A 19,995-nucleotide genomic window follows, 5' to 3' on the forward strand; every position below is an offset into this window, starting at 1 on the left:
AGTACAGCTCGTTTCCAAATTGCAATAGATTCGGTTCATCGGATAAAACTTCAATGTATGCTTTAAGACTTCCTCAATATTAGATTTCTACTACCATTAATTGGGGCTTATGTAGCGAGATCTTTCTATATATCAACTCTCCCCCTAAGTTATTCCCTTGAATTCAGACATTTGAGAGTAGTAGAAAACGCGTATTTATTTTAATTCCCGTATATAAGCTATTAGCTGGCTGATCTGTTTGACATTAAATTTTCTTTCTTTTTTTTTTTTGTTTATTACAAACATAATTCGTTTTCTAACAGAAATGCAGAGGGCTAAAACAATTTGAAATACAAAAGATTTGGCGTGCTGGACAAACCAGGACATTATGTATATATATTTAGATGGTAATACAGCACGACTTTTCCGACTCACTTATATATCGTTACTAATCAGTTGGAACTTAGAAATAGAAATGGGCATCGTGCTTGCTGCCCTGCGCTGCTGCATGTTGAATCTCGATTAGATATATTGTGTTTGCAACTTATTTGAAAATCTTGCCCTGGTTGAATTTACGGCCATCCTTGTCGGTGCCGGACCATGAGAAGTACTGGGTAACAAGCTTCTTGGTCTCCTCGCTCTTGGGATCCAATTTCTTCCAGTCATAGACCTCGTAGTCGATCTGCCAGTCGGGCGACAGGGGGAAGGCCAGCTCCTGTCCGCGCCACACCCACACACCAGAGATGGAGCTGTTGTTGTCCTCGCCGAAAAGGCACACTGAGGCGAATGCCTGCTTGCGCATCTTGTCCAAGCGCTGGAACATGCCAGTGATCAGATTGCAAGACATGAACACCTTGGAGAGCTCCTCATTGTATTTGTATGAGCCGAACCAGATGGAATAGTTCTCGGGATCAAACTTCTCGAAGAAATAAGGAATGGACTTCGACTCATCCTCGTTGGAATAGACGCGCTTGAAGTCATCAAAGTTGAAGGTACCCTTAGGCAGGGCATCGAAGGGATCCTTCGACTTGGGTTCAGCGGCCAAAGCCTCATCGGCAGCATCAAGCTCCTCAGGCTCTTCCTTCTTTGCCTCCTTCTTTTCCTTGGGCTTCTTCTCCTCCTTCTGTTTGGCTGGCTGCTGCTGCTTTGTTCCGGTCTTAGCCTGGAATTCAGCATACTTCTTGGGATCGTAGACTAGTGCCTTCTCGCACAGCTTGAAATCCTTGACAACAGCCTGAACCTGTGGCTGGTTCAGAATGGTAACGAACCAACGGTTCAAATTGACATAATCACGGCGCACACTCGGCTCCAGCACGTACTGGTACAGATGCAACAGGCTGGCGAACACAACAATGTCAGCCAGAGTGATACGCTCACCCACGAGGTAGGTAACATCCAACAGCTTCTTGTTCAGACGCTGCAGCACAACCTCGGCGTCCTGCTTGACATTCGCGTTCTTCTGCTGTGGCATAATGCCAAGCAGTGGGAACACCCATGCGCAGGAGACCGGCAAGATTTCGTTGTCAGCAAACGAAGTCCATTGCAGCACCTCAGCCTGTGCAAACGGGCACTTGCCACCGCGAAGCTGCTCATTGGCCAAAAAGTAGGCAATGGCATTCGACTCGCTCAGGTATTTACCATCAGCGGTCTCAAATGCGGGCACCTAGAAAACAAAATGTTACGTTATATTGTTGTGCCGGTTTATTCTGAAAATGTATGCAAGCTGGCAGCAGCTCACGTGTTAATAATCGCAAACTTTTCAATACTTCCAAGAAGCAAAACTTATGAGTTGGCAAAATTTCGCACGTTCCCCATGCGAATAACCTCATTTGCGTATAAATCTGCTATGCGATATTTTAGCTGCTGACGTTGCCGGCTTTTGAGTTTTGCTCCACGCCCCAAGCGATAAGCAACACCAATATACATATGTATATAAATAACTGAAAAATCTAGACTCACCTTGCCGAAGGGGAACTTCTTTAGGAATTCCGCCGATTTGTTGGACTCGCCAAACTTGAAGTCCTCGGCCACTTTCACCTTTGCGCCAGAGTACTGGGCCGCGATGAGGGCCTTGTATGCGCGGAAGTTCTCGGGATAAGTGTAAAGTGTCTACAAATAAACATATTGCAGATTCAATTTAATATTTATTGTGTGCGTCTATCTTTTTTGCACTTCTTGAGCAACAATTTGGCAATTATTAATGCATGATTGCACAATAATTTACAAATTAAATCGACGAATTTTTTACTTACTCCAGTCGACATCGTGATTTCTGCCGGAGAGAAAGAAGAAGACACACGCAGTTTTGTCATCGGCAGCTAAATGTCATGTTATGTGTGGAGTCAATTTCAGAGATTTTACAGTCACGCTGTTAAGTGAGGAGTGAACATTTTACGGTGGGGAGCAAACTCTGTTGATTGTAGCGAGTAGCGAGCGGAGAGCACAACGAATGAACATCATCTGCCACCGAGAGCGGCCGTACGCTTACGGCGCATAAGTTTAACTAATTTCAGTGCCTCAAACCACTTGAAACTATAAATAAATTAAATGTTAATGTGTAAGTGCAGCACCGCTACAATGCCCTGAAGTGCAGCAGTGAAGAAAGATTTTCTAACCAGGTACAAAAAGAGTTGGACAGTCACACGATAACCGCCGCAGTGAAAAAAAGTGAAAATTAGAGTGTGTGTGGTGTCAGTTTAACGAGTGCGGGGAGCGTTGCATGCGTGCGTATGTGTGAGAGTGTGTGTATGATTCTTACGTTGCGCTACGTTACGTTGCAAGTGAAATTTCATGACATTTGGCAGCGGCAATTGAAATTGTTTATTTTACTCAAAGCAATGCTACACAGAACATAGCAACTGCCCGCAAATGTTGTTCCCCAAATATGTGAGTCGCATTTATACATACATATACGAAAAACACATAAACACATACGCGCACCCATACACCCATACACGTTTGCAAAATGAATGTCACAGCATCCAGCAAAATTTGCAAATCTTGCTTCTATTATTATAGCTGTTTACTTTGCATTTGCATTTGTTGCTGATCCGTGCTGTAATTGAAGCTGTGTGTGTGTGTGTGTACTCAACCCATCTTATTGGCGCTGTCTAAATGTGTAACCTTAGCATTATCATGCACTCTTTTCCCGTCACTTGTATTTGCAGCCTGTGCGACATGTGACCTTCATTCCAGCAACAAAATCAATAGCAATACACATAGTTAACGTTCACATTCATGTTCACGTTCACTCCTTCTACATATCATTCGCATTAATATTTGTTTGTTCTTTGTTGCCCTCTGTGAACGCCCCCCTTCGATGCTTGGCCCTGGCCTACCTCACCAAAGCTACGCTTCAACCCCGCTTACCCACCTGTCGCCATAAATTTTCATCAGCAGCCGGCCATGATTTATACTTTACATAATTAGCCCATTTACTGAGCGCAATTATTTTCAAATTGGAAATCTGTTTAGCCTGCCGGGTGCTGTTCATTGCACAAATAATAATTCGGGGTTAGGACATTTGGTACGAATAAACTTGAGTTTTAAGCCAGAATAAAATGTGAAGAGCTTGGGAGAGTTAATCACGCGCATTTATCAGATTCATATAAGCACCTTTGCTTGTAAATAGTTTTTCTGAAATGAATCATAAGCACCTGAACGTAAGATTAATTATTGATTATTATACAATTTCTTATCACCTTATCGGACAACAATTTTGAATTTGAGCTGACGAGTCACTCAATCAGCACATGCGAACAAAATTTAGTTCATAAGTGCGATCGTTATATTTTCATAATGGCATTGCCAGAAAGCTTCACTTAAAAAAAAAAAGGAAATAGCATTGTCTCTTAGTTAGAGAAAGAAGGAAGCATTATCAGCTGTTAGACCCACAAGGGTACGCACAAAACAGAGAGCAGACAGTGTGACCGTCTTACTTGAATTTCAAAATCATGTGCGTGCGAATGTCATAATATATTTTCTAAGAAATCGAGTTCCATATAACTTTTATCATCACTGATAATTTACTATTTGTGCTTTTGTAGCAATAACAATTAAATACACGTATAAATATATGTATGTATATGTATTACAACACTGGTATCATTTTTGACAACTTTTATACACTGCTTTTTCTCATTTTCCTAAAGTTTTCGTATTGCTTTACTGAAATAGATCGTTTATAGTACTGTCACTTAAACTTAATTAGAATATAATAAATAAATGAATATTATCCTCGAATTGAATTTATCATTTTGTAATTTGTTGACAGGATAATGAAAGATGCTCGAATATGAAATATATGAGCTGAAAGAGGAACAAGTACGTCTTCCGCCAATCAGCAGCAACAACACCACCACCAACAATAAAAGCCCAAAAACACGTCAGAACACGTACATTTTGTTGAAGTCCAACACTTTACTGAAATCCAAAGCTTCCACAACATCTGCAACGACTACTGAATCCGGTGAGCCGTCGCTGCCAGCACCAACGTGTTCGGTCATATATCCAGAGATACAAGAGTACGTAGATCAGGTCGCACAGCCCCAACAAACAAGCCACAAAGATATCGAGGCGGTGCCAAAGCGTAAACGTACTCGACGTGTTTATGTGGCAGAGCTCTCGCGTTGTGCCAGTCTAAGATCAAGGCAACCAGCAGCAGTTAACCTACCACCCATACCGGAGAAAGCGTCAAGTCCATCACCGACAGCACAGTCATCGCCTACGCCCACAGAGGCTGCCGAGTATCATAAGTATATCAAGTTAGGTAAGCAGCTGGAGCTTATACATTCAATAGGCAATTGCTAATGATTAGATTCAATTTTTGCAGAACATTTCAAACCCGAGTTTTGGAATCGCATTGAAGAGGAGCCAGAACCGAAAGTAACTGGAAGAAAGCGACGCGGAGGTGGCGGAGGTGTCAACGTCAGCGGTAGAAATCGCAAGCGTCGTTCTAAGATCGAGACCGATTCTAATTTCTCAGCGGAGACAGCAGCGGCCATCGCTGCGGCTCAAATCGAGCTTGATTCGAATAAACCGGCGTCGCGCGCTTTTCGCAAACGCAAACGCAGCTGCAACATGTCGCTATACGATCGACGGTATCAAACAACCACAGACGAACAGCGGCGCGTGGCCAATGGCTATGCGTCTGGCGGCCCTGGTCTGCGAGCTGGCAATTCATCCGTTACCGGAGACAACGATTCAACCGAACTGCAGAGCCATCAGTATTATGGCCCAGCCGGTGGCAGCAATTCGAGCGGCGCCAGCTCCATCCCCGGCAGTGGACTAAATGGCAGTGGTGGTACAGCATTGAATCATGTGCCCACTATGGGAACGCTGTGCAACATCGGCAACACTTGCTATTTAAATTCGGTGGTGTATACGCTGCGTTTTGCCCCGCATTTCCTGCACAATTTGCATCATCTGATTCAGGATTTGAATGTGGTGCAGCAGGCGATACAGCGTCAACAGAATGCCAAGTCCGCCTCGCTGGGCCGCAACGTGAGCGGCAGCGGTGGCGCTCAATTGGAGCACGCACGCAGCTGGAGCAGCAAAGATCTGGCCACAACAGACCCGTACAACAGCACCAGCAATGGCAGCGGCAGCAACGCCGCCAGCAGCGGAAGCAAGAAGTCAACACATCAGTCGGTCAGCGAGAAGTTGCACGATCTGTACAGCAGTCTGCATGGCAATGAGATGGCCGACTCCAGTGAGCCCTATCATGCGGACACCCTGTTGCATGCCATACAGGACGTCAATGCCACATTCGAGGGCAATCAACAGCAGGATGCGCACGAGTTTCTAATGTGTGTGCTGAATTGTATACGCGAAACGAATCAGTCGCTGATAAAGGCCATTGGCGAGTGTCCGGAAGTGATTGCGAACGGGTGAGTTGTACCTGTTATAGGTAGACAATAATGTGATTAATTGACTGATTGCCTTTTCGTTTATGCAGCTACATTGCCAATCCTGATGATACGGATACGGTCGATTCCATGGAGCGCTCTGATGTGGGAAATCATGCGCTCATGAGCGCTTCCGGCAATGGCTCGATAGCAACTAGTCAAAATCAAAGTACCACAACAACAAAAACATCATTTTTTTCACGAAAATCAAAGAGAAAAGATGAAGTGAAATCCTCAAAGGCGACACGATTGCAGTCACCGCTCAAAGATAATAGTCCAACCACAGCTGGCGGTGGCATAGGAACCACCCATGTCGCCTCCAATAGTCTCTTTTATTTAAACACAGTCGATCTCAGCGGTGCTCCAGCTGCTTCAGCTGCTGCTGCTGCTGGTGCTAATACCACAGCATCAGCTGCATCGACCGCACCTGCAAAATATTCCAGTGATGATGAAATCAATACGGCTAGTCTGCTCAAGGATAAAATGCGTTTGGAGGAGCGCATCCGCGAGCTGAATATCAACTTTTTCAACTCTGATTTTGAAGGTATTGTGGTGCTGACCACCAAATGCCTGAGCTGTGAAACAATTACGCGTCAGAAGCAAGGCATGCTCGATATCTCAGTACCTGTGCCGATTTCGGGCTATGATAATGCCGAATTGCAGGAAAAACCCAGCGCCTATATACAGGTTAGTACAGCAACCAGATCAGCTATAGAAAAAGTTCAATGGAGCTCAAAGGCATTAGACTAATTATCGTTAAGTACAATAGCGTACAACGATTGGATTTAGTCAGGCTTAATTCCCATTAATTCATTATTTTTATTAAGGCTGAAATGCAATCATTGAAGACTGATTCATTGATGATATACTTTGTGTTTTTTTTTTTCAGAACTCTTGCATAACGCGTGAATATTTTCGCGGCGATAACAAATACAGCTGCAATCAGTGTACGGGCTACACTGAGGCCATACGCTCCATATCGTATGAAGTGCTGCCCCGTCTACTGGTCATCCAACTGAATCGGTTCTCGGGCGGCATGGAGAAGGTCAGCACCTATGTGCCCACAACATTTACGCTGCCCTGCTTCTGTGCCAAGTGCTGTGAGCTGAGCGATGCCAACAAGCTGCACGTTTACAAGTTGTACAGCGTCATAACGCACGTTGGCGCCACGTTAACAGTGGGTCATTATATAGCGTACACCTGCTTCTTGGACCTGGCCAGTGATTACGTTAATTGCCCCAAGGATCGACGCAATGCGACAAGCAGCGCACAACAACAGCAGTCAGCGGCACCAGCAGCTGGCAATGAGAACGCGGCGCCAAGCAATAATGGGATTAGCAGCATTGCCAGCTTACCGGTGTCAGCGGCTGCCTCGGCTTTGGCCTCGTCGGGCACCAGTTTGATGAAGAAAATGAAATTCGGCCGCAACAAAGCATCCAGCAGCGGCGACATGAGCAAAAATGTGAAGCAAGTGAACGGATTCACCAGCAAGACCATCACCAATGGCATTGGCAAGCTCAGCATGAACACCACCTGCCAAGGCATCAACTGTTGCGCGATGCGCCTGTGCTGCAGCCAACAGGCGAGCATGGCGGGCAGCACTACCGCCAGCAACAGCGACTTCAGCGAGGAATCCCTGCAGAATGGCAGCAACAGCAATCTCAGCTATGGCAGCAGCACCAACAGCTGTGCGTCGTATCCCACGGGCTATGGCAGCACGGGGCGCGGCGGAGTCAAAGCCAACTATACGCAGGGCAACAGCAGCGAGCCCATTTGGTATATGTGCGACGATGATAAGATCAAGGCGATGACACAACGGGAATTCGAGGAGCTGCTATCGCCGACGCGCAAAATTACAATTACACCATATTTACTGTTCTATGCACGCTTCGATTTGCAGCCGGCGACGCCACAGAAGCCGAGCTCATCATCCACACCGCCACCACCGCAGCCCACGTCAGCAGTGTCGGCGTCGTCCGCAGCAGCAGCAGCAGCAGCAGCAGCAGCAGTAGCAGTGCCGGCGCAGCAGCTACCGCAGAGCTCCTGGTCAAATGATAATCTGCAAAGTGGCTTGCACAAGATTTGAAAAGTTTTTGCGACGCTGCGCAAGGTCATCAAATGTAAAACAGATGTAAGACAAGCAGCTAAATGAACAGCAGTAGCAGCGGCAGCATTGAATAAGCAACCATATAAATAGAGCAGCTATGTAGGAACTTACATTCAAAAGTACATTATATATATAAATATATAGGAAACATATACAAATACGTCTCTTAGTTTAGGTCACACGAGTGTGGGCATAAGTTGAAGCAGAAGTCTGTTTGTTAAACAATTGTACACGTTTAAGCTCTATCGTTTATCTACATGCATAAAAACAATTAACAAGAAAGTAAACTACATTTAATAACTCTTATATACGAAACAGCAACAAAATGTTTAAAACTAAATACCCTTATGACTGAAGCCAGTTACAAAAAAAAAAAGATAAAAAAAAAAATAAGAATGAAATGAAAATGATATATATATATCTATTATAATTACCACGCCCAGCCAAAGCCCTTGTTTCGGGCCTGGGCAACTCTGTAGGTTAGTTGTGGTCCAGTTAAAGCCGTTGGCTAACAAATTCAATTAGTTTGACACATGGCATTTACAATGTACTTTTGCGTTCAGTTCAAAAACATTTTTTACGTTAATACATGTCTATATACTATATATATATATATATACATATACGCTATTTTGAGTTTAGCATACATTAAGTATTGTTGCTTTTATTTGCTATGAAAACACTAAATTTTAATTTTGTCTTGGAAATTCATTTGTTCACATAACAATTAAAGCTGAAATCAAAGCAAAAATTGTAAACACGAATTTAACACGTTACGAACGCTATGCAAAAACTTGTTTCGCGCCTCAGTGAAATACTAATGAAAAAACACACGCATCAAATCTCGATAAGCCGTTTGTAAATTAACATAAACAGAAGCTCAATTCAATAAGTAATTTACAAATATGATAATACATCTTTTGAATATAGTTAATAAATCCGTTTTGTGCATAACTTCCATAAAGAAGAAATAGCCTAAAGGCAGTTTCAGCCTGAAGGCAGCTTCGGCAACTTGTAATTCAAGCAGTAGCTAAATATTTTGTTCTACATAAACATAAAAACAAATACATATATACGTACATATTAATAAAAACGATTATCAATGCATCTGGACATAGTAATAGATATATTTCTATATATATATATATATATATATATAAATATAAACATATTGGCCCAAGCATACATATATCAAGTGTTAAATAGTTGTTACAATTTAATGCAAACCAATAAAAGCCCGTCTTTTAGGCCAATTGAGAAGAACAACAACAGCAGCTAATAGAAGAAGGAGAAGAGCAACAACACACAACCAACACACACACACGTTCACAAAAGTGCATAAAATTGAAAGTCAATCAGAGAATTGTTATAAATGTAATAAAAGTTTATACTCATGTTTTTCATAGGACAAACTAAAGCAAAATAAGGATAGCAACAACAACACAGAGACACACAACTTCATGTATGTTAATACACAACAAAACACTCACACATACACCTATGCTAATTATATTAATTAATAATAAAAATTAAATTTCATAATAATACCGAATGCAATCTGTTCAGCTCTTTAGTTAGGGGTTTAGTTACGTCATTTCAGGAGCGCTGCTTTAGTGATATTAACATTTACAAACACACAAATACATAACACACACAGAACACACATACATATTTATTTAGCTTGTACTTGTAATTTGTAAGATCTAACAATTCCAATAAAACAACAATTGGAATCAAACAAAAATCCAAACCCTAACAATAATTGAAGTTTCCACAAAATCGTGTTGAAGAAGCGCCGTTTAATTCCAATTACTTTTATTATTACGATAATTATGGATTATGATTATGATTATTATTATTATGATTGAGTAGCATAATAAAACATGCTTAAATATACGAAATATACAACATAATCTATGTACATTATATTGGCTATCTGTGTGTATCTGGATGCCTCAATTCTTAAGGTCAAGAAGTGTGAGAGAAATTCTCTTTGGAGAGCTGATAAATTCTGGGTAGAACCCATGGACCTTAAGTTGCTGTAGTAGAAGCATGAAAGGACGTAATCTGACCGAAAAATGTAGCTTTTAAAACTTTCTAGCGTACTATGCTTATTTAATTTTTAACCTCTACAATCTTAACTGTTAAAGAACCCAAAACATAATTAACAACTGACGTTTTTTGGTATTATATAATTATTTTAATATTCTTTATTGGAACATTACATTTGTGTCATGCTCGAGAGAGTTTTCATTTAGCTGATGAGGGCTTGCGCACGAAATGATTTATTTGACGTTATCTATGGAGTATAACACCTCTATTTCATGTTGTTTTCATTTTTTTTAAGTTTTTGTTTTATTCTGTTGGTTTGTCAAGTAAACTCCTGATGGAGACCGAGACCTGGTCATAGTTGCGTTCCTTCCACTGGACATTGGTGAGCATGGTCTCTAGGGTTTGCTGTATGGCCTGTTCCAGTCCCTTCAGTGAACTTCTGTGCTCGCTGACGAAATTCCTGAAATCATCGAAATCGCTCTGCTGGAAGGTCTGCTCCGAGAAGGGCGGCAACAGCCGCGACATGTCCTTGACAATGGGACTGTAGCTGTGGTGGAAAAATAGTTAGTAATATAATTACATGTTGATTCGAGAGAATCGCTTACAATTTGTAGATGAAGTCCACGTTGTTCATGAAGTAATCTCTGGCCAAATGGAAGCCAATCTCATTGTATGCCACCGCCTGGAAGGCCCACATCGAGTCCTGTTTGCGTATGCCCTGCTTCGGCTCAAAGGTGAGTGCCAGGTAGCGCTGCAGCAGCCACACCTCACGCGTGCAGCCCAGCGACGACATAATCGTGCGCTTCTCGGCAGCCACGTTCGAGTTATTGTAGCGCATCCACAGGAAATTCCAATCGGCATCGTCGCCATGCCGTATGGCGGTGCAGTAGACCGTTTGCCGCAAGTTGATGGGCACCGGATTCTGTTTGTCCGGATCCTGCTCGCTACGCCAGGCCGTAAAATAGTTCAGTGCCTTGGGCACACAGTCGCCCACCTGATACTGGCACGCCCATGTGGCCACCATGGTCTTGAGCAGCACCTGGTCCTGCTGCTCAATGTTGGCGAAGGTGTCATTCAAGCCATTCAGATGCTCATAAACGGGCTCGATTAGCTTTTGCAGATAACGCTGTGAATAAACGTTGAAGAGGGACGTCATATAATGCGAATGGAATTTTTTTTATCCATCTCTACTCGTTCACGTAGCAAAAAGAGTGTATGCTGAGACTAGAGACTTAGATGGACTTTCATATGACTTTAAGACTTTCTAGGATAGGAGGCATATTATTTACAGTACAAACATAATTCATTTCTGTGCACTGCAGGAACTAGAGACTTTTAATCTAAAATCTATGTATAGCTTATGCTATGCCAAGAACTCGATAGCTTTCAACGTGAACGAGTTAGATGCAGACGGTCTTGACCGTCTGCCACATCTTACTTAATATAGAAACAGAGATAAAGAGAGAGAGTGAGAGAGAAAGTCTTTAAGAGATTGAGTGCGAAAAGAATTCGAAATGAATTTGAGACTTTGTTTTGATCTGGTCTGGAATGAACTTACGAAAAAATACAACTTTGACATTGGGAATTTAGTGTCGGGCCGCATAATGTTTGCAATTCAAATAAAAATTAGAATGAGAGCTCTGGGTTACGTTGTCTTGTGTGTAGCAGGATAAGAGTGTATCTTGACCCATGTCTGGAAATATACATGGAACTCAACTAACCTTGAAGAACTCCAGATTGGGCGTTTGTCTGATGATACCCCTGAGGCGCTTCAAATTCTCAAAGGCCGACTTCCAGGGCAGGTACTCGCGCTCGCGTCTCATATACTCCAGCAGTTCCATGGCGATGTCATAGTTCTGTTCGCCCGTCCAGGCCAGGTAGAAGGCATCGTCAATCAGCTGGGCGCGATTGATCACATGAATGCTCTCGAAGTCGCCATTGGTGAGCGTGTCGATGAGCAGTTTCCAGTTGCGCTCGTCATAGTTGACCTTGTACAGCGTCGTCATCTGGGTATTGAATATGATCCACTGATCCTTGCCGGGCAGTCCCGTTATCGTCTTGGGCAGCACTTCGCCGGAGCTGCTGCACTCCATCCAGGTCTTGGGCGCCGTGTTCGTAAAGTCGCGCTCCCCCTGGGTTGTATAGCTGAGTGGCACCCACCAGCAGCCGCCTCGCTGTGCCCGTGAGATCTGAGTGTTCAGCAGATAACGCTCCTGGTTGAGCTTGGCACTGCCAGCTGAGTAGTCCCGGGTAATGTTGATAATGGGATAGCTGTGAAGGGTTTACAGATTAGAGATTCGTCTAGTGAGTCAAAAATTTTGGTGTATGAGCACTCACCCCGTCTGCAGAGTCCATGAGTCCATAATGCGCTTGATGTCGTAGCTCTTGGGCAGCGCCTTGAATTTGTGGGCCGCTTCTGTCAGCGATTCCCAGAGATTATCCTGCTCGGCATTGCCGTAGGAGAACTTTTGCAGATAGTTTTGTATGCCCGAGCGGAAGGACTCGTCGCCCAAGAACATGTGCATCATGCGCAGCACTGTGGAGCCCTTCTGATATGAGATCTGGTCGAAGCTCTCCTGGATCTCAGTAACCAGCTCAATGGGTCGCGATATGGGATGGCTGGTCTCTAGTGCGTCCTTCCTGAAGATGACCAGCAGATTACTGAGCGACTCCTGGGCCATGGAACGCCACTCGGGATTGATTTTGTCCACACCCAAGCTGGCCACATATGTGGCGAATCCCTCGTTCAGCCACAGATCCGTCCACCACTTCATCGTGACCAGATTGCCGAACCACTGGTGGGCCAGCTCATGGGCAATGATCGAGGCAACGCGCTGCTTGTCCGCCAGCGACGAGTGCTGAGCCGAATAGAGCAGAGCGATCTCCCTGTACGTGACCAGACCCCAGTTCTCCATAGCCCCAGCACTGAAATCCGGTATGGCTATCTGATCGATCTTCGGCAGCGGAAACTTAATGCCAAACAGGTCCTCGTAGTACTGCAGCACCTTGGGTCCCACCTCGGCCGCATAGTCGCACTGCTCGATGGCGTTCGGCCGGGCCCAGGTGCGGAACAGCGTGCTGTTCGGCAGCGTGGAGGGCTTGTGGGAGAAGTCATTGACCGAATAGGCTACCAAGTAGGTGGACATGGGCACCGACTCCTCGAACTCACACCAAATATAATCCACAATTTGTTCGCTGCAAATTATATCGTACAATTCTATATATAGTCTAACCGTCTGTCAACTGGCCAACCGGTCTTACTTGGGCTTTATCTCCTTGACGGGCATGTTGCTCAGTCCGTTGAAGCGCTTGTGGTAGCCAAGTGTAACCACAAAAGGCGCCTTGTAATCCGGCTCATCGAAGCAGGGGAAGGCCAAGCGCGCAGATGCTGGCTCGAACTGTGTTATGGACAGCCAGCTGAGTGAGAATTTGAAGATATTGTAAGAGAATATTTTTAAAATTACATAAGAACTTAGGCATAGCATTAGTGTAGCTAAATAATTGTGAATTATTGTGGCAACAACTTTGTCATGCAGCTATGGTAGTGTCAATTGAATTATTTCGATTTTCAGAAATTTAACATACCAAAATTTACGCAGAGTACCCAAGTTTATTTAGGTTCTGTACAGTCCATATCTTGCTGCATTTTTGTCCGTCTTTGTACCCGTCCGTCTGTCCGAACTTTTGTCCGTGCATCCTGTCAGTCAGAATGCCCATCCTTTTGTCCGTGCGTTCTTATGTCTTTCCGCACGTTCGTCTTTCTGCCTGCCCGTCCGTCCGACCCTCCACCTGACCGTCCCTCTATCCGTGCGTCCGCTGTCCGGTGCGTAAATAGTTCTATATATATTCCCTGGTAATTCTCTTAAGTAATATTTTCTAAAGACCATTTTCCTAAGTTCATTCCCATATTTCTTGCCTTACACTACTAACGTAGTTCCCCAGGCAACATTTGCGGGTCTCTTACCGGGACTTGTTCGTAACGGGATCAATGTAGGAGCTTCTGTAGTAGCCCTCCAGCTGACGGTTGAGCTCGGCGGCGAATGGCACGGTCAGCTCGTAGACATCTCCGGCCACGAGCTCCTCGCAGGTGCGCATCACATAGAAATCATGGACCGCATTCACCTCCGTGCCGGAGACGCAGTTCTTTTTGTTGGCACTCGATGTGTCGCGCAGTGTAATGAGCGACTCGTCGATCGTCAAATTCTTCGCGTGCAACGTGATGTTATTCGCGTTTTCCAGCACTTTGAACAGGATTTTCATATCGCCCTCGAAACGCAGATTGTCCGGGTCTTCAAAGTGCGTCAAGACACGTAAATTGTACTTCTGGGGCCGCAGCGCCGTGGGCAGCCGAAAATGGTTATAGCTCGAGTCGGCCAGGGTCAAGCCCAGCACCGCCCAACTGGCCACGAGCAGTAGAAGCAGCCGCATGTTAAAACTGCGGAGCAACAACAACAACAACAACAGAGGGTCAAAACATTTATAAACAAACATCAATCAACGCGCTGCTAATGTGGAGCGGAATGGAGCAATTAACTAAATCACTTGCGGTATCGAAGCTCAAATCAATTTATAAAACAAGCCAAACGGAACGCAATCAACACTAACTAACGCTTAACACCATAACAATTGAGTGCAGGGTATACTGAGTGTTTAATGCATTTGTAATACGTTGTGAAAGTGAATCACTTTAGATCAGGTATTCAGGCATACTATTTTTCATGAAATTAAAATTCCTTAACAGTCTAATCAAGTTATAAAGCATAAAGTATGCACTTATACTCCTCATCTGAAGATCAGTGACATGGCCCTAATATGTTTCTCAGTCTTTTCTTTCTCTCTCTATTTCTCTCTCGCTCTCTCTCTCTCTCTCTCACACCCATATACACTCACCCTCTTTATATCTTAAATTATGTTTATATGATTTACTCTACTTCTTTGTCTCCCTTTCTCTCTTTCTCTTCATCTCTCTTTCTTATGTTCCCTATATACATATCTCTCATATCTCTCCCAAGCTTTCTTTGCCGCATTTTTACTCTTTATTTTTACCTCTATTTCCTCTCTAAGTTTCTATCCATCTTGTTTTCTTTTCTCTCATTCTTTTCCTTCTTTCTCCGTCTTCTTCCCTTCCATTCTCACACTCCTTAGCTTCGTATATGTCAAGAGCGAAAACCTCGATGAAAAACCTTCTTAAATACCGACACACATCAATTTTAATGTTCTCATTCTAGATTTAAGATTTTCTATGTTATGTGTCTGCATTGCATTAGACATAAGCCCTATATCTAAAAGGGTATACAACCTTCGGATTTGATTATTGCCACAACTGAGCCGTATATTTAGTGATAATTAAAATAAAAAAGCAATCTTTGTTCTAGTTCTGGAAATTCTCTTAAAGCTTCTTGTAATTCGCAATTAAGTTAAGTGTAGCCGAAGGGCATTTAAAATGTGATATGACTACTGTACGTATATGCTAAGTATTTAATTGTATTTCATTTAATTTTATTTTATTTTACTTCATTTATTTATTTATTTATTTTTATTTTTATTTTTATTTTATTTTATTTTATTTATTTATTTATTTTTTTTTTGTTAATGCAAATTGTCTGGGTTGTTAGTGATGTTCGGCATCTTTTCCCATGCCGCACACGTATTAAGGTCTGGGCCAATGAAACTTGAATAATTTTTATTTTTATTGAACATTTTGCTTTATATCGTGTTTGCTGTTTTGCGCTGCCCTGACGCTCATTTGTTATTATTTTGTAGCAATATTATGCTGATTGTGTGCAAAATGTGAGGTGCTTCGCGTCAGGTGTTTGCATCTGATTCGGAACTGATTCTAAAGACTGTAACACCCAATGGGTGTGACATATGTAGCTGTCAGTGTGAGATCATTTAGAGAGCATCTCTATCTCTCTCTTAGTCCCTCTCCCAAACACACACACACACACAAACACACACACATAAAGTCAAGAGTGTGAAAGAACAGTAACTGGATAAACCAGATGAGAACTTACAACTCGTTTTTTTTTTCTCAATCAGAATTGAAGCTATCCATGTGTAGTTATTTGTGTGTGTGTATGGGTGTCTAGGTGTCTATGTGTGCGTGGGTGTGTGTTTATTAAACATATGCAAAAGCTGACTGTGGGCGCGGCCATTGAACCCCCATATTAACATATTCCCGACTATCTGCACCTATGAGGGAGGAAGCCGCGCTTAGTTTATGCATTGAGAACATGTCGAAAGTTGAGTCGAAAGTCATGAATTGACAGCATGATTGATGCATGGATTGGACACTGCATGTACAAAACATTGAAAGCATTTCAATTCTGTGTGGCGTTTTCTCTGAAATCAATTATAAATTAAACAGTTTGCTGCTGTCGGGTATATACGACGGGATCATACCTGCCCATGAGAAGCACTGGTAAGAGAAAACTTTAGGAAGCGGTCTAACGAATATGCCATATTTTTATACGATCTTGAGCACAGTAAAGCAACAATATCCCACACTTTATAGAAACAATTGCCCTTACATATAATTAATTAGAGATTAATTCTAATTGATTAGAGATTAATAATAAGCAAACAAAATTTTCAATGTATTATAGAAGTTTAGAGTTGATCTTGAAAATGTTAGTAGACTAAACCAACTCTGAAGCTACTATGGGGTACTGTAACATGAACTTAAGATATAAGTATCAAATTTAAAATAATATATAAATATAGACAACAAAGCCTATATTAAATGGGAGACATTAACAACAAAATCAGCTTTTCTAATTCATGCGAAAGTACTCAATAGATATATTGACATAGATATATATATATAGATACATTAAATATATATATTATAAGAATTTATAATAATTATATTATTTATTTGTCTTAAAAGCCAAGTTCAACAAACACCTTTTAAATAAATTATTTATTGATTGTATTAATAACCGATACATAACCGTTTGAATAGATTTCTAATAGTGGAATTTCTTTCTTAAATTTAATATATTATTCTAATATATTTTTGATTTAATAACATTTAAGTAGAAATATTATTATGAAAAACTATAGATCTTTATATTTTGACCTGCACCGCTTATATCCGATAAAACCACTTCAAAAAATATTTTAAGCCATTACATTTATATACGAATTTACACACAAGTGAATATTTACTATATAAACTATACCCGATATGCCAAAAAAAAAACCATAACTGATATATAACCGTTTAAGCTGAAAGTCACATCCAAAAGCTTTAGGTATTCAACAGATTCACTTTCAGACTCAAGTTTTTCCTTAATTGAATTCGATAAATCAAAAAACGAACCGATTCGGAAGTGCTTAGTAATGCCAAAGCAAAGATTAGCTAAATGATATTTATGCATGTATGCAGCTGAAATTGTCATAAATGTTCAATTACATGAACTTGAAACATTTAAAGTTTGCTATTGAAATAATATAACCGATTCAAATTGCATAACCGTTAACGCGTCGCAATTTACTGCACTGATTTCAGCTATGATTCGAGCGCTTGGCATTGACATATCAATTGAACTTGAAGCACTTTGCCTACGAAACGCGAAATTGATTTGCACAGCTTCTGCCATACATACTATATATGAACTTTATTTTTAATAGATATTTATATACTCTATATATATGTATATATCGATATCTGTTCTTCTTTAATTGCTGGGCGTTGCTGAGGGAAAAGTCGAATAGTTGAATAACACTTCTGTCAATAGTTACTGCAAATGGTTTACGAGCGTTTCGAATTACACGTTATCTGTTTATATTTTAATAATATTAATTACTTAAAGTTTTTAGTTTATTTTATGAGCAATTTTTGTAGTCGTTTTAAGTTCGTTAAGCTTAAACAAGTTTTGTTGCTTTGTGATTTATTTATCTTTTTACTTAAAGCGCAGGGCTTGAGCTTGGAGTTATGCACATAACTGGGCTTATATAGATATATTTTTAGTTATATGTATTATATGTCTAACTTTTGTATACAACTGAACTGACTACCGTACCGCTTGGAGCTTCTGTTAGCTAGACGTGAATGCGAGCCGTTCGCTGGTCGGCGGCAATCTAAAGATTTTCATAGCACGGCGCTTTTATCTTATAGGCGCAACGCAGTACGCATACACACGCACACACACATACACAGAGAGAGAGAGAGAGAGAGAGGAATAGAAAGAGAGAGCCTGATTGAGCGTCGCTTTTCGCAGTCGCAGCAACAGCAGGCGGCTTAAACGAAGCAAATTCGTGCCTCGGCGTCGGCGCAGTTCAGGCTTTTGTGGAACCTTTATCAAAATTATACGCACACACACGCACCTAAATATATACACACACACAGCGCTCACCGCGGGCAGTCAGAACTTTGCTTGCAATATCTAATGACAGGGCTTACGCAGCGTATGCGCGATTTCTGTGAATTTGAATGCAGACACACGCACACACACACACACACACGCACACACACACACACACACACATGAACACTCAGCTTGAAGATGCCACATGGTGGCATGTTGTTGACGCCAACGTGTTTTTGACCTTAATTGCGCTGATTAACCCGTTTTTCTTTTTGTGTGTGTGTGTGTTTTTTTTTATTTTTTAGAACACTTCAGGCCAAAGCCACTGTAACCACCAAGCAACAGTCGCCAGCCCCACGCGCACCACCCACAGCACAGATAAGCATGAGACAAGACGCACAGCATGCATTTGGGCACCCCGCCAGTCTCTGATGCTCAGTTACACTGAGCAAAACTAGTGCGCCTTGAGCTTAAAAACAGGCTTTCGCTTTATATAGAAATATTATATTATATATACATATACATATACCAAATAGACATCGACCAACATCGAGCAACTAGACTGAAATGGGTCGCCTTATGATATACTGCTGATTGCCAATATATAGCCAAAAATAATATTTACTAAAAATATATATTAAAAATGATTAATTTTCCTGTATGAAATATGGTTCAGAAATTGAGGCTTTAGCATTTCAAATTGTTAATGAAAACAACAAAATATTTAATTATTTTTCTGATTTATTTCAATGTAATATTCAAACAAATCTTTTTACTTACAAAAATATATTACAAACATTTATTATTATTATTATATTACATTTTTTTTATAGGTTATTACTAATGAATATCATTTTACTTACAAAAATATATTACTAATATTTATAATATACAAATTATTTATTACATATTATGTATATACAATTTGTAATATTTTTTTTTAGCAATTCTTGAGCTACATTTTTTTTTATAGGTTTTTACTAATGAATATCATTTTGATCATTACATAAATTACTTTATACACTTTTTAATTTTTGGTAGTAATTTTACAGCTATTTTTAGCTAACTTTTTAATTAAAAAAATGCTTTAAATATCTGAAGAACCTTTTGAGGAACCACACCCATTTTTTGTGCGAGTGTATTTGTGCATTAGCCAGAGAGGAAAGGACTTAAGGCCCCAATGCAAGTGGCTGGCACATTCGAGTGCTTGCCGGGGGATGGGGAGAAGGGTAACAGAGGGCATGCGAAACTGGGAAAGTGGAAATGTGGAAAAGTGGGCCGTGCGTGGCAAACTAACTAAGTAGCACTTACGCCTTGCGGTAATTGCCACAAACACTAATTGCAGCATTTGCGCTTATCTGCTGTCAAATGGGATTAAGTTAATGGTTGGCACCCTCGAGCTGGCTTTAGCCGTACCCACTAAATGTGGCACGCGCTTAAAAACCCATTTAGAAATCAATTTGTATCGCTCTCAGCCAAAAATATTCTTAAAATTGCCAAAATTTGCATGAATAGGTTTATACCAATTACCGCTACAGCTTTAGCACATTTAATATAAAATTAAAGCAAATCTAAATACCTAACGGAAGTCGTCTTTAAAGCTAAAATTTAATTTAGTTTCTGGCAAATTTTATTAAAT

The 19,995-nt window shown here is 41.4% G+C and overlaps 3 protein-coding genes across 5 annotated transcripts; 1 reads left to right on the forward strand and 2 right to left on the reverse strand.

The window, feature by feature from the left end:
• Positions 1-178: 178 nt before the first annotated feature.
• Positions 179-2,341, reverse strand: LOC6574725 (elongation factor 1-gamma). Its single transcript, XM_002000719.4, has 3 exons — positions 2,232-2,341; positions 1,939-2,088; positions 179-1,642 (listed from the first exon to the last, which is right to left on the reverse strand). The coding sequence occupies exons 1-3, from the start codon at positions 2,289-2,291 to the stop codon at positions 524-526; spliced, it is 1,329 nt and encodes a 442-aa protein (XP_002000755.2). The 5' UTR covers positions 2,292-2,341; the 3' UTR covers positions 179-523.
• Positions 2,342-2,425: 84 nt separating this feature from the next.
• LOC6574726 (ubiquitin carboxyl-terminal hydrolase 1) lies at positions 2,426-9,905 on the forward strand. 3 transcript variants are annotated; one of them, XM_015167617.3, is made up of 5 exons: positions 2,426-2,865; positions 4,253-4,747; positions 4,811-5,867; positions 5,936-6,572; positions 6,775-9,905. In XM_015167617.3, the coding sequence occupies exons 2-5, from the start codon at positions 4,264-4,266 to the stop codon at positions 7,969-7,971; spliced, it is 3,375 nt and encodes a 1,124-aa protein (XP_015023103.1). In that variant the 5' UTR covers positions 2,426-2,865; positions 4,253-4,263; the 3' UTR covers positions 7,972-9,905. The 3 variants fall into 3 exon arrangements, with proteins under 3 accessions (XP_015023103.1, XP_015023102.1, XP_043863973.1); XM_015167616.3 differs by having other exon boundaries at positions 2,426-2,597; XM_044008038.1 differs by having other exon boundaries at positions 2,435-2,536.
• Positions 9,906-10,169: 264 nt separating this feature from the next.
• On the reverse strand, positions 10,170-18,154 carry LOC6574727 (aminopeptidase N). The gene is made up of 7 exons (XM_015167618.3): positions 18,072-18,154; positions 14,009-14,479; positions 13,306-13,461; positions 12,382-13,239; positions 11,766-12,315; positions 10,650-11,170; positions 10,170-10,591 (listed from the first exon to the last, which is right to left on the reverse strand). The coding sequence occupies exons 2-7, from the start codon at positions 14,470-14,472 to the stop codon at positions 10,348-10,350; spliced, it is 2,793 nt and encodes a 930-aa protein (XP_015023104.1). The 5' UTR covers positions 14,473-14,479; positions 18,072-18,154; the 3' UTR covers positions 10,170-10,347.
• Positions 18,155-19,995: the final 1,841 nt, after the last annotated feature.

This window comes from Drosophila mojavensis, unplaced genomic scaffold, assembly GCF_018153725.1.
Source record: "Drosophila mojavensis isolate 15081-1352.22 unplaced genomic scaffold, ASM1815372v1 contig_231, whole genome shotgun sequence".
Lineage (NCBI taxonomy): Eukaryota > Metazoa > Arthropoda > Insecta > Diptera > Drosophilidae > Drosophila > Drosophila mojavensis.

Excerpts from the sequence above, each read along its gene's own strand:
- LOC6574726 (XM_015167617.3), top strand. The coding sequence starts at position 4,264 with ATGCTCGAATATGAAATATATGAGCTGAAAGAGGAACAAGTACGTCTT. Across the intron at positions 4,748-4,810 it reads TCATAAGTATATCAAGTTAG|AACATTTCAAACCCGAGTTT; the intron begins GTAAGCAGCTGG and ends CAATTTTTGCAG. Across the intron at positions 5,868-5,935 it reads CCGGAAGTGATTGCGAACGG|CTACATTGCCAATCCTGATG; the intron begins GTGAGTTGTACC and ends TCGTTTATGCAG.
- LOC6574725 (XM_002000719.4), bottom strand. The coding sequence starts at position 2,291 with ATGACAAAACTGCGTGTGTCTTCTTCTTTCTCTCCGGCAGAAATCACG. Across the intron at positions 2,089-2,231 it reads AAATCACGATGTCGACTGGA|ACACTTTACACTTATCCCGA; the intron begins GTAAGTAAAAAA and ends GTTTATTTGTAG. Across the intron at positions 1,643-1,938 it reads AGAAGTTCCCCTTCGGCAAG|GTGCCCGCATTTGAGACCGC; the intron begins GTGAGTCTAGAT and ends TTTGTTTTCTAG.
- LOC6574727 (XM_015167618.3), bottom strand. The coding sequence starts at position 14,472 with ATGCGGCTGCTTCTACTGCTCGTGGCCAGTTGGGCGGTGCTGGGCTTG. Across the intron at positions 13,240-13,305 it reads GTCAAGGAGATAAAGCCCAA|CGAACAAATTGTGGATTATA; the intron begins GTAAGACCGGTT and ends TATAATTTGCAG. Across the intron at positions 11,171-11,765 it reads CCAATCTGGAGTTCTTCAAG|CGTTATCTGCAAAAGCTAAT; the intron begins GTTAGTTGAGTT and ends GTTTATTCACAG.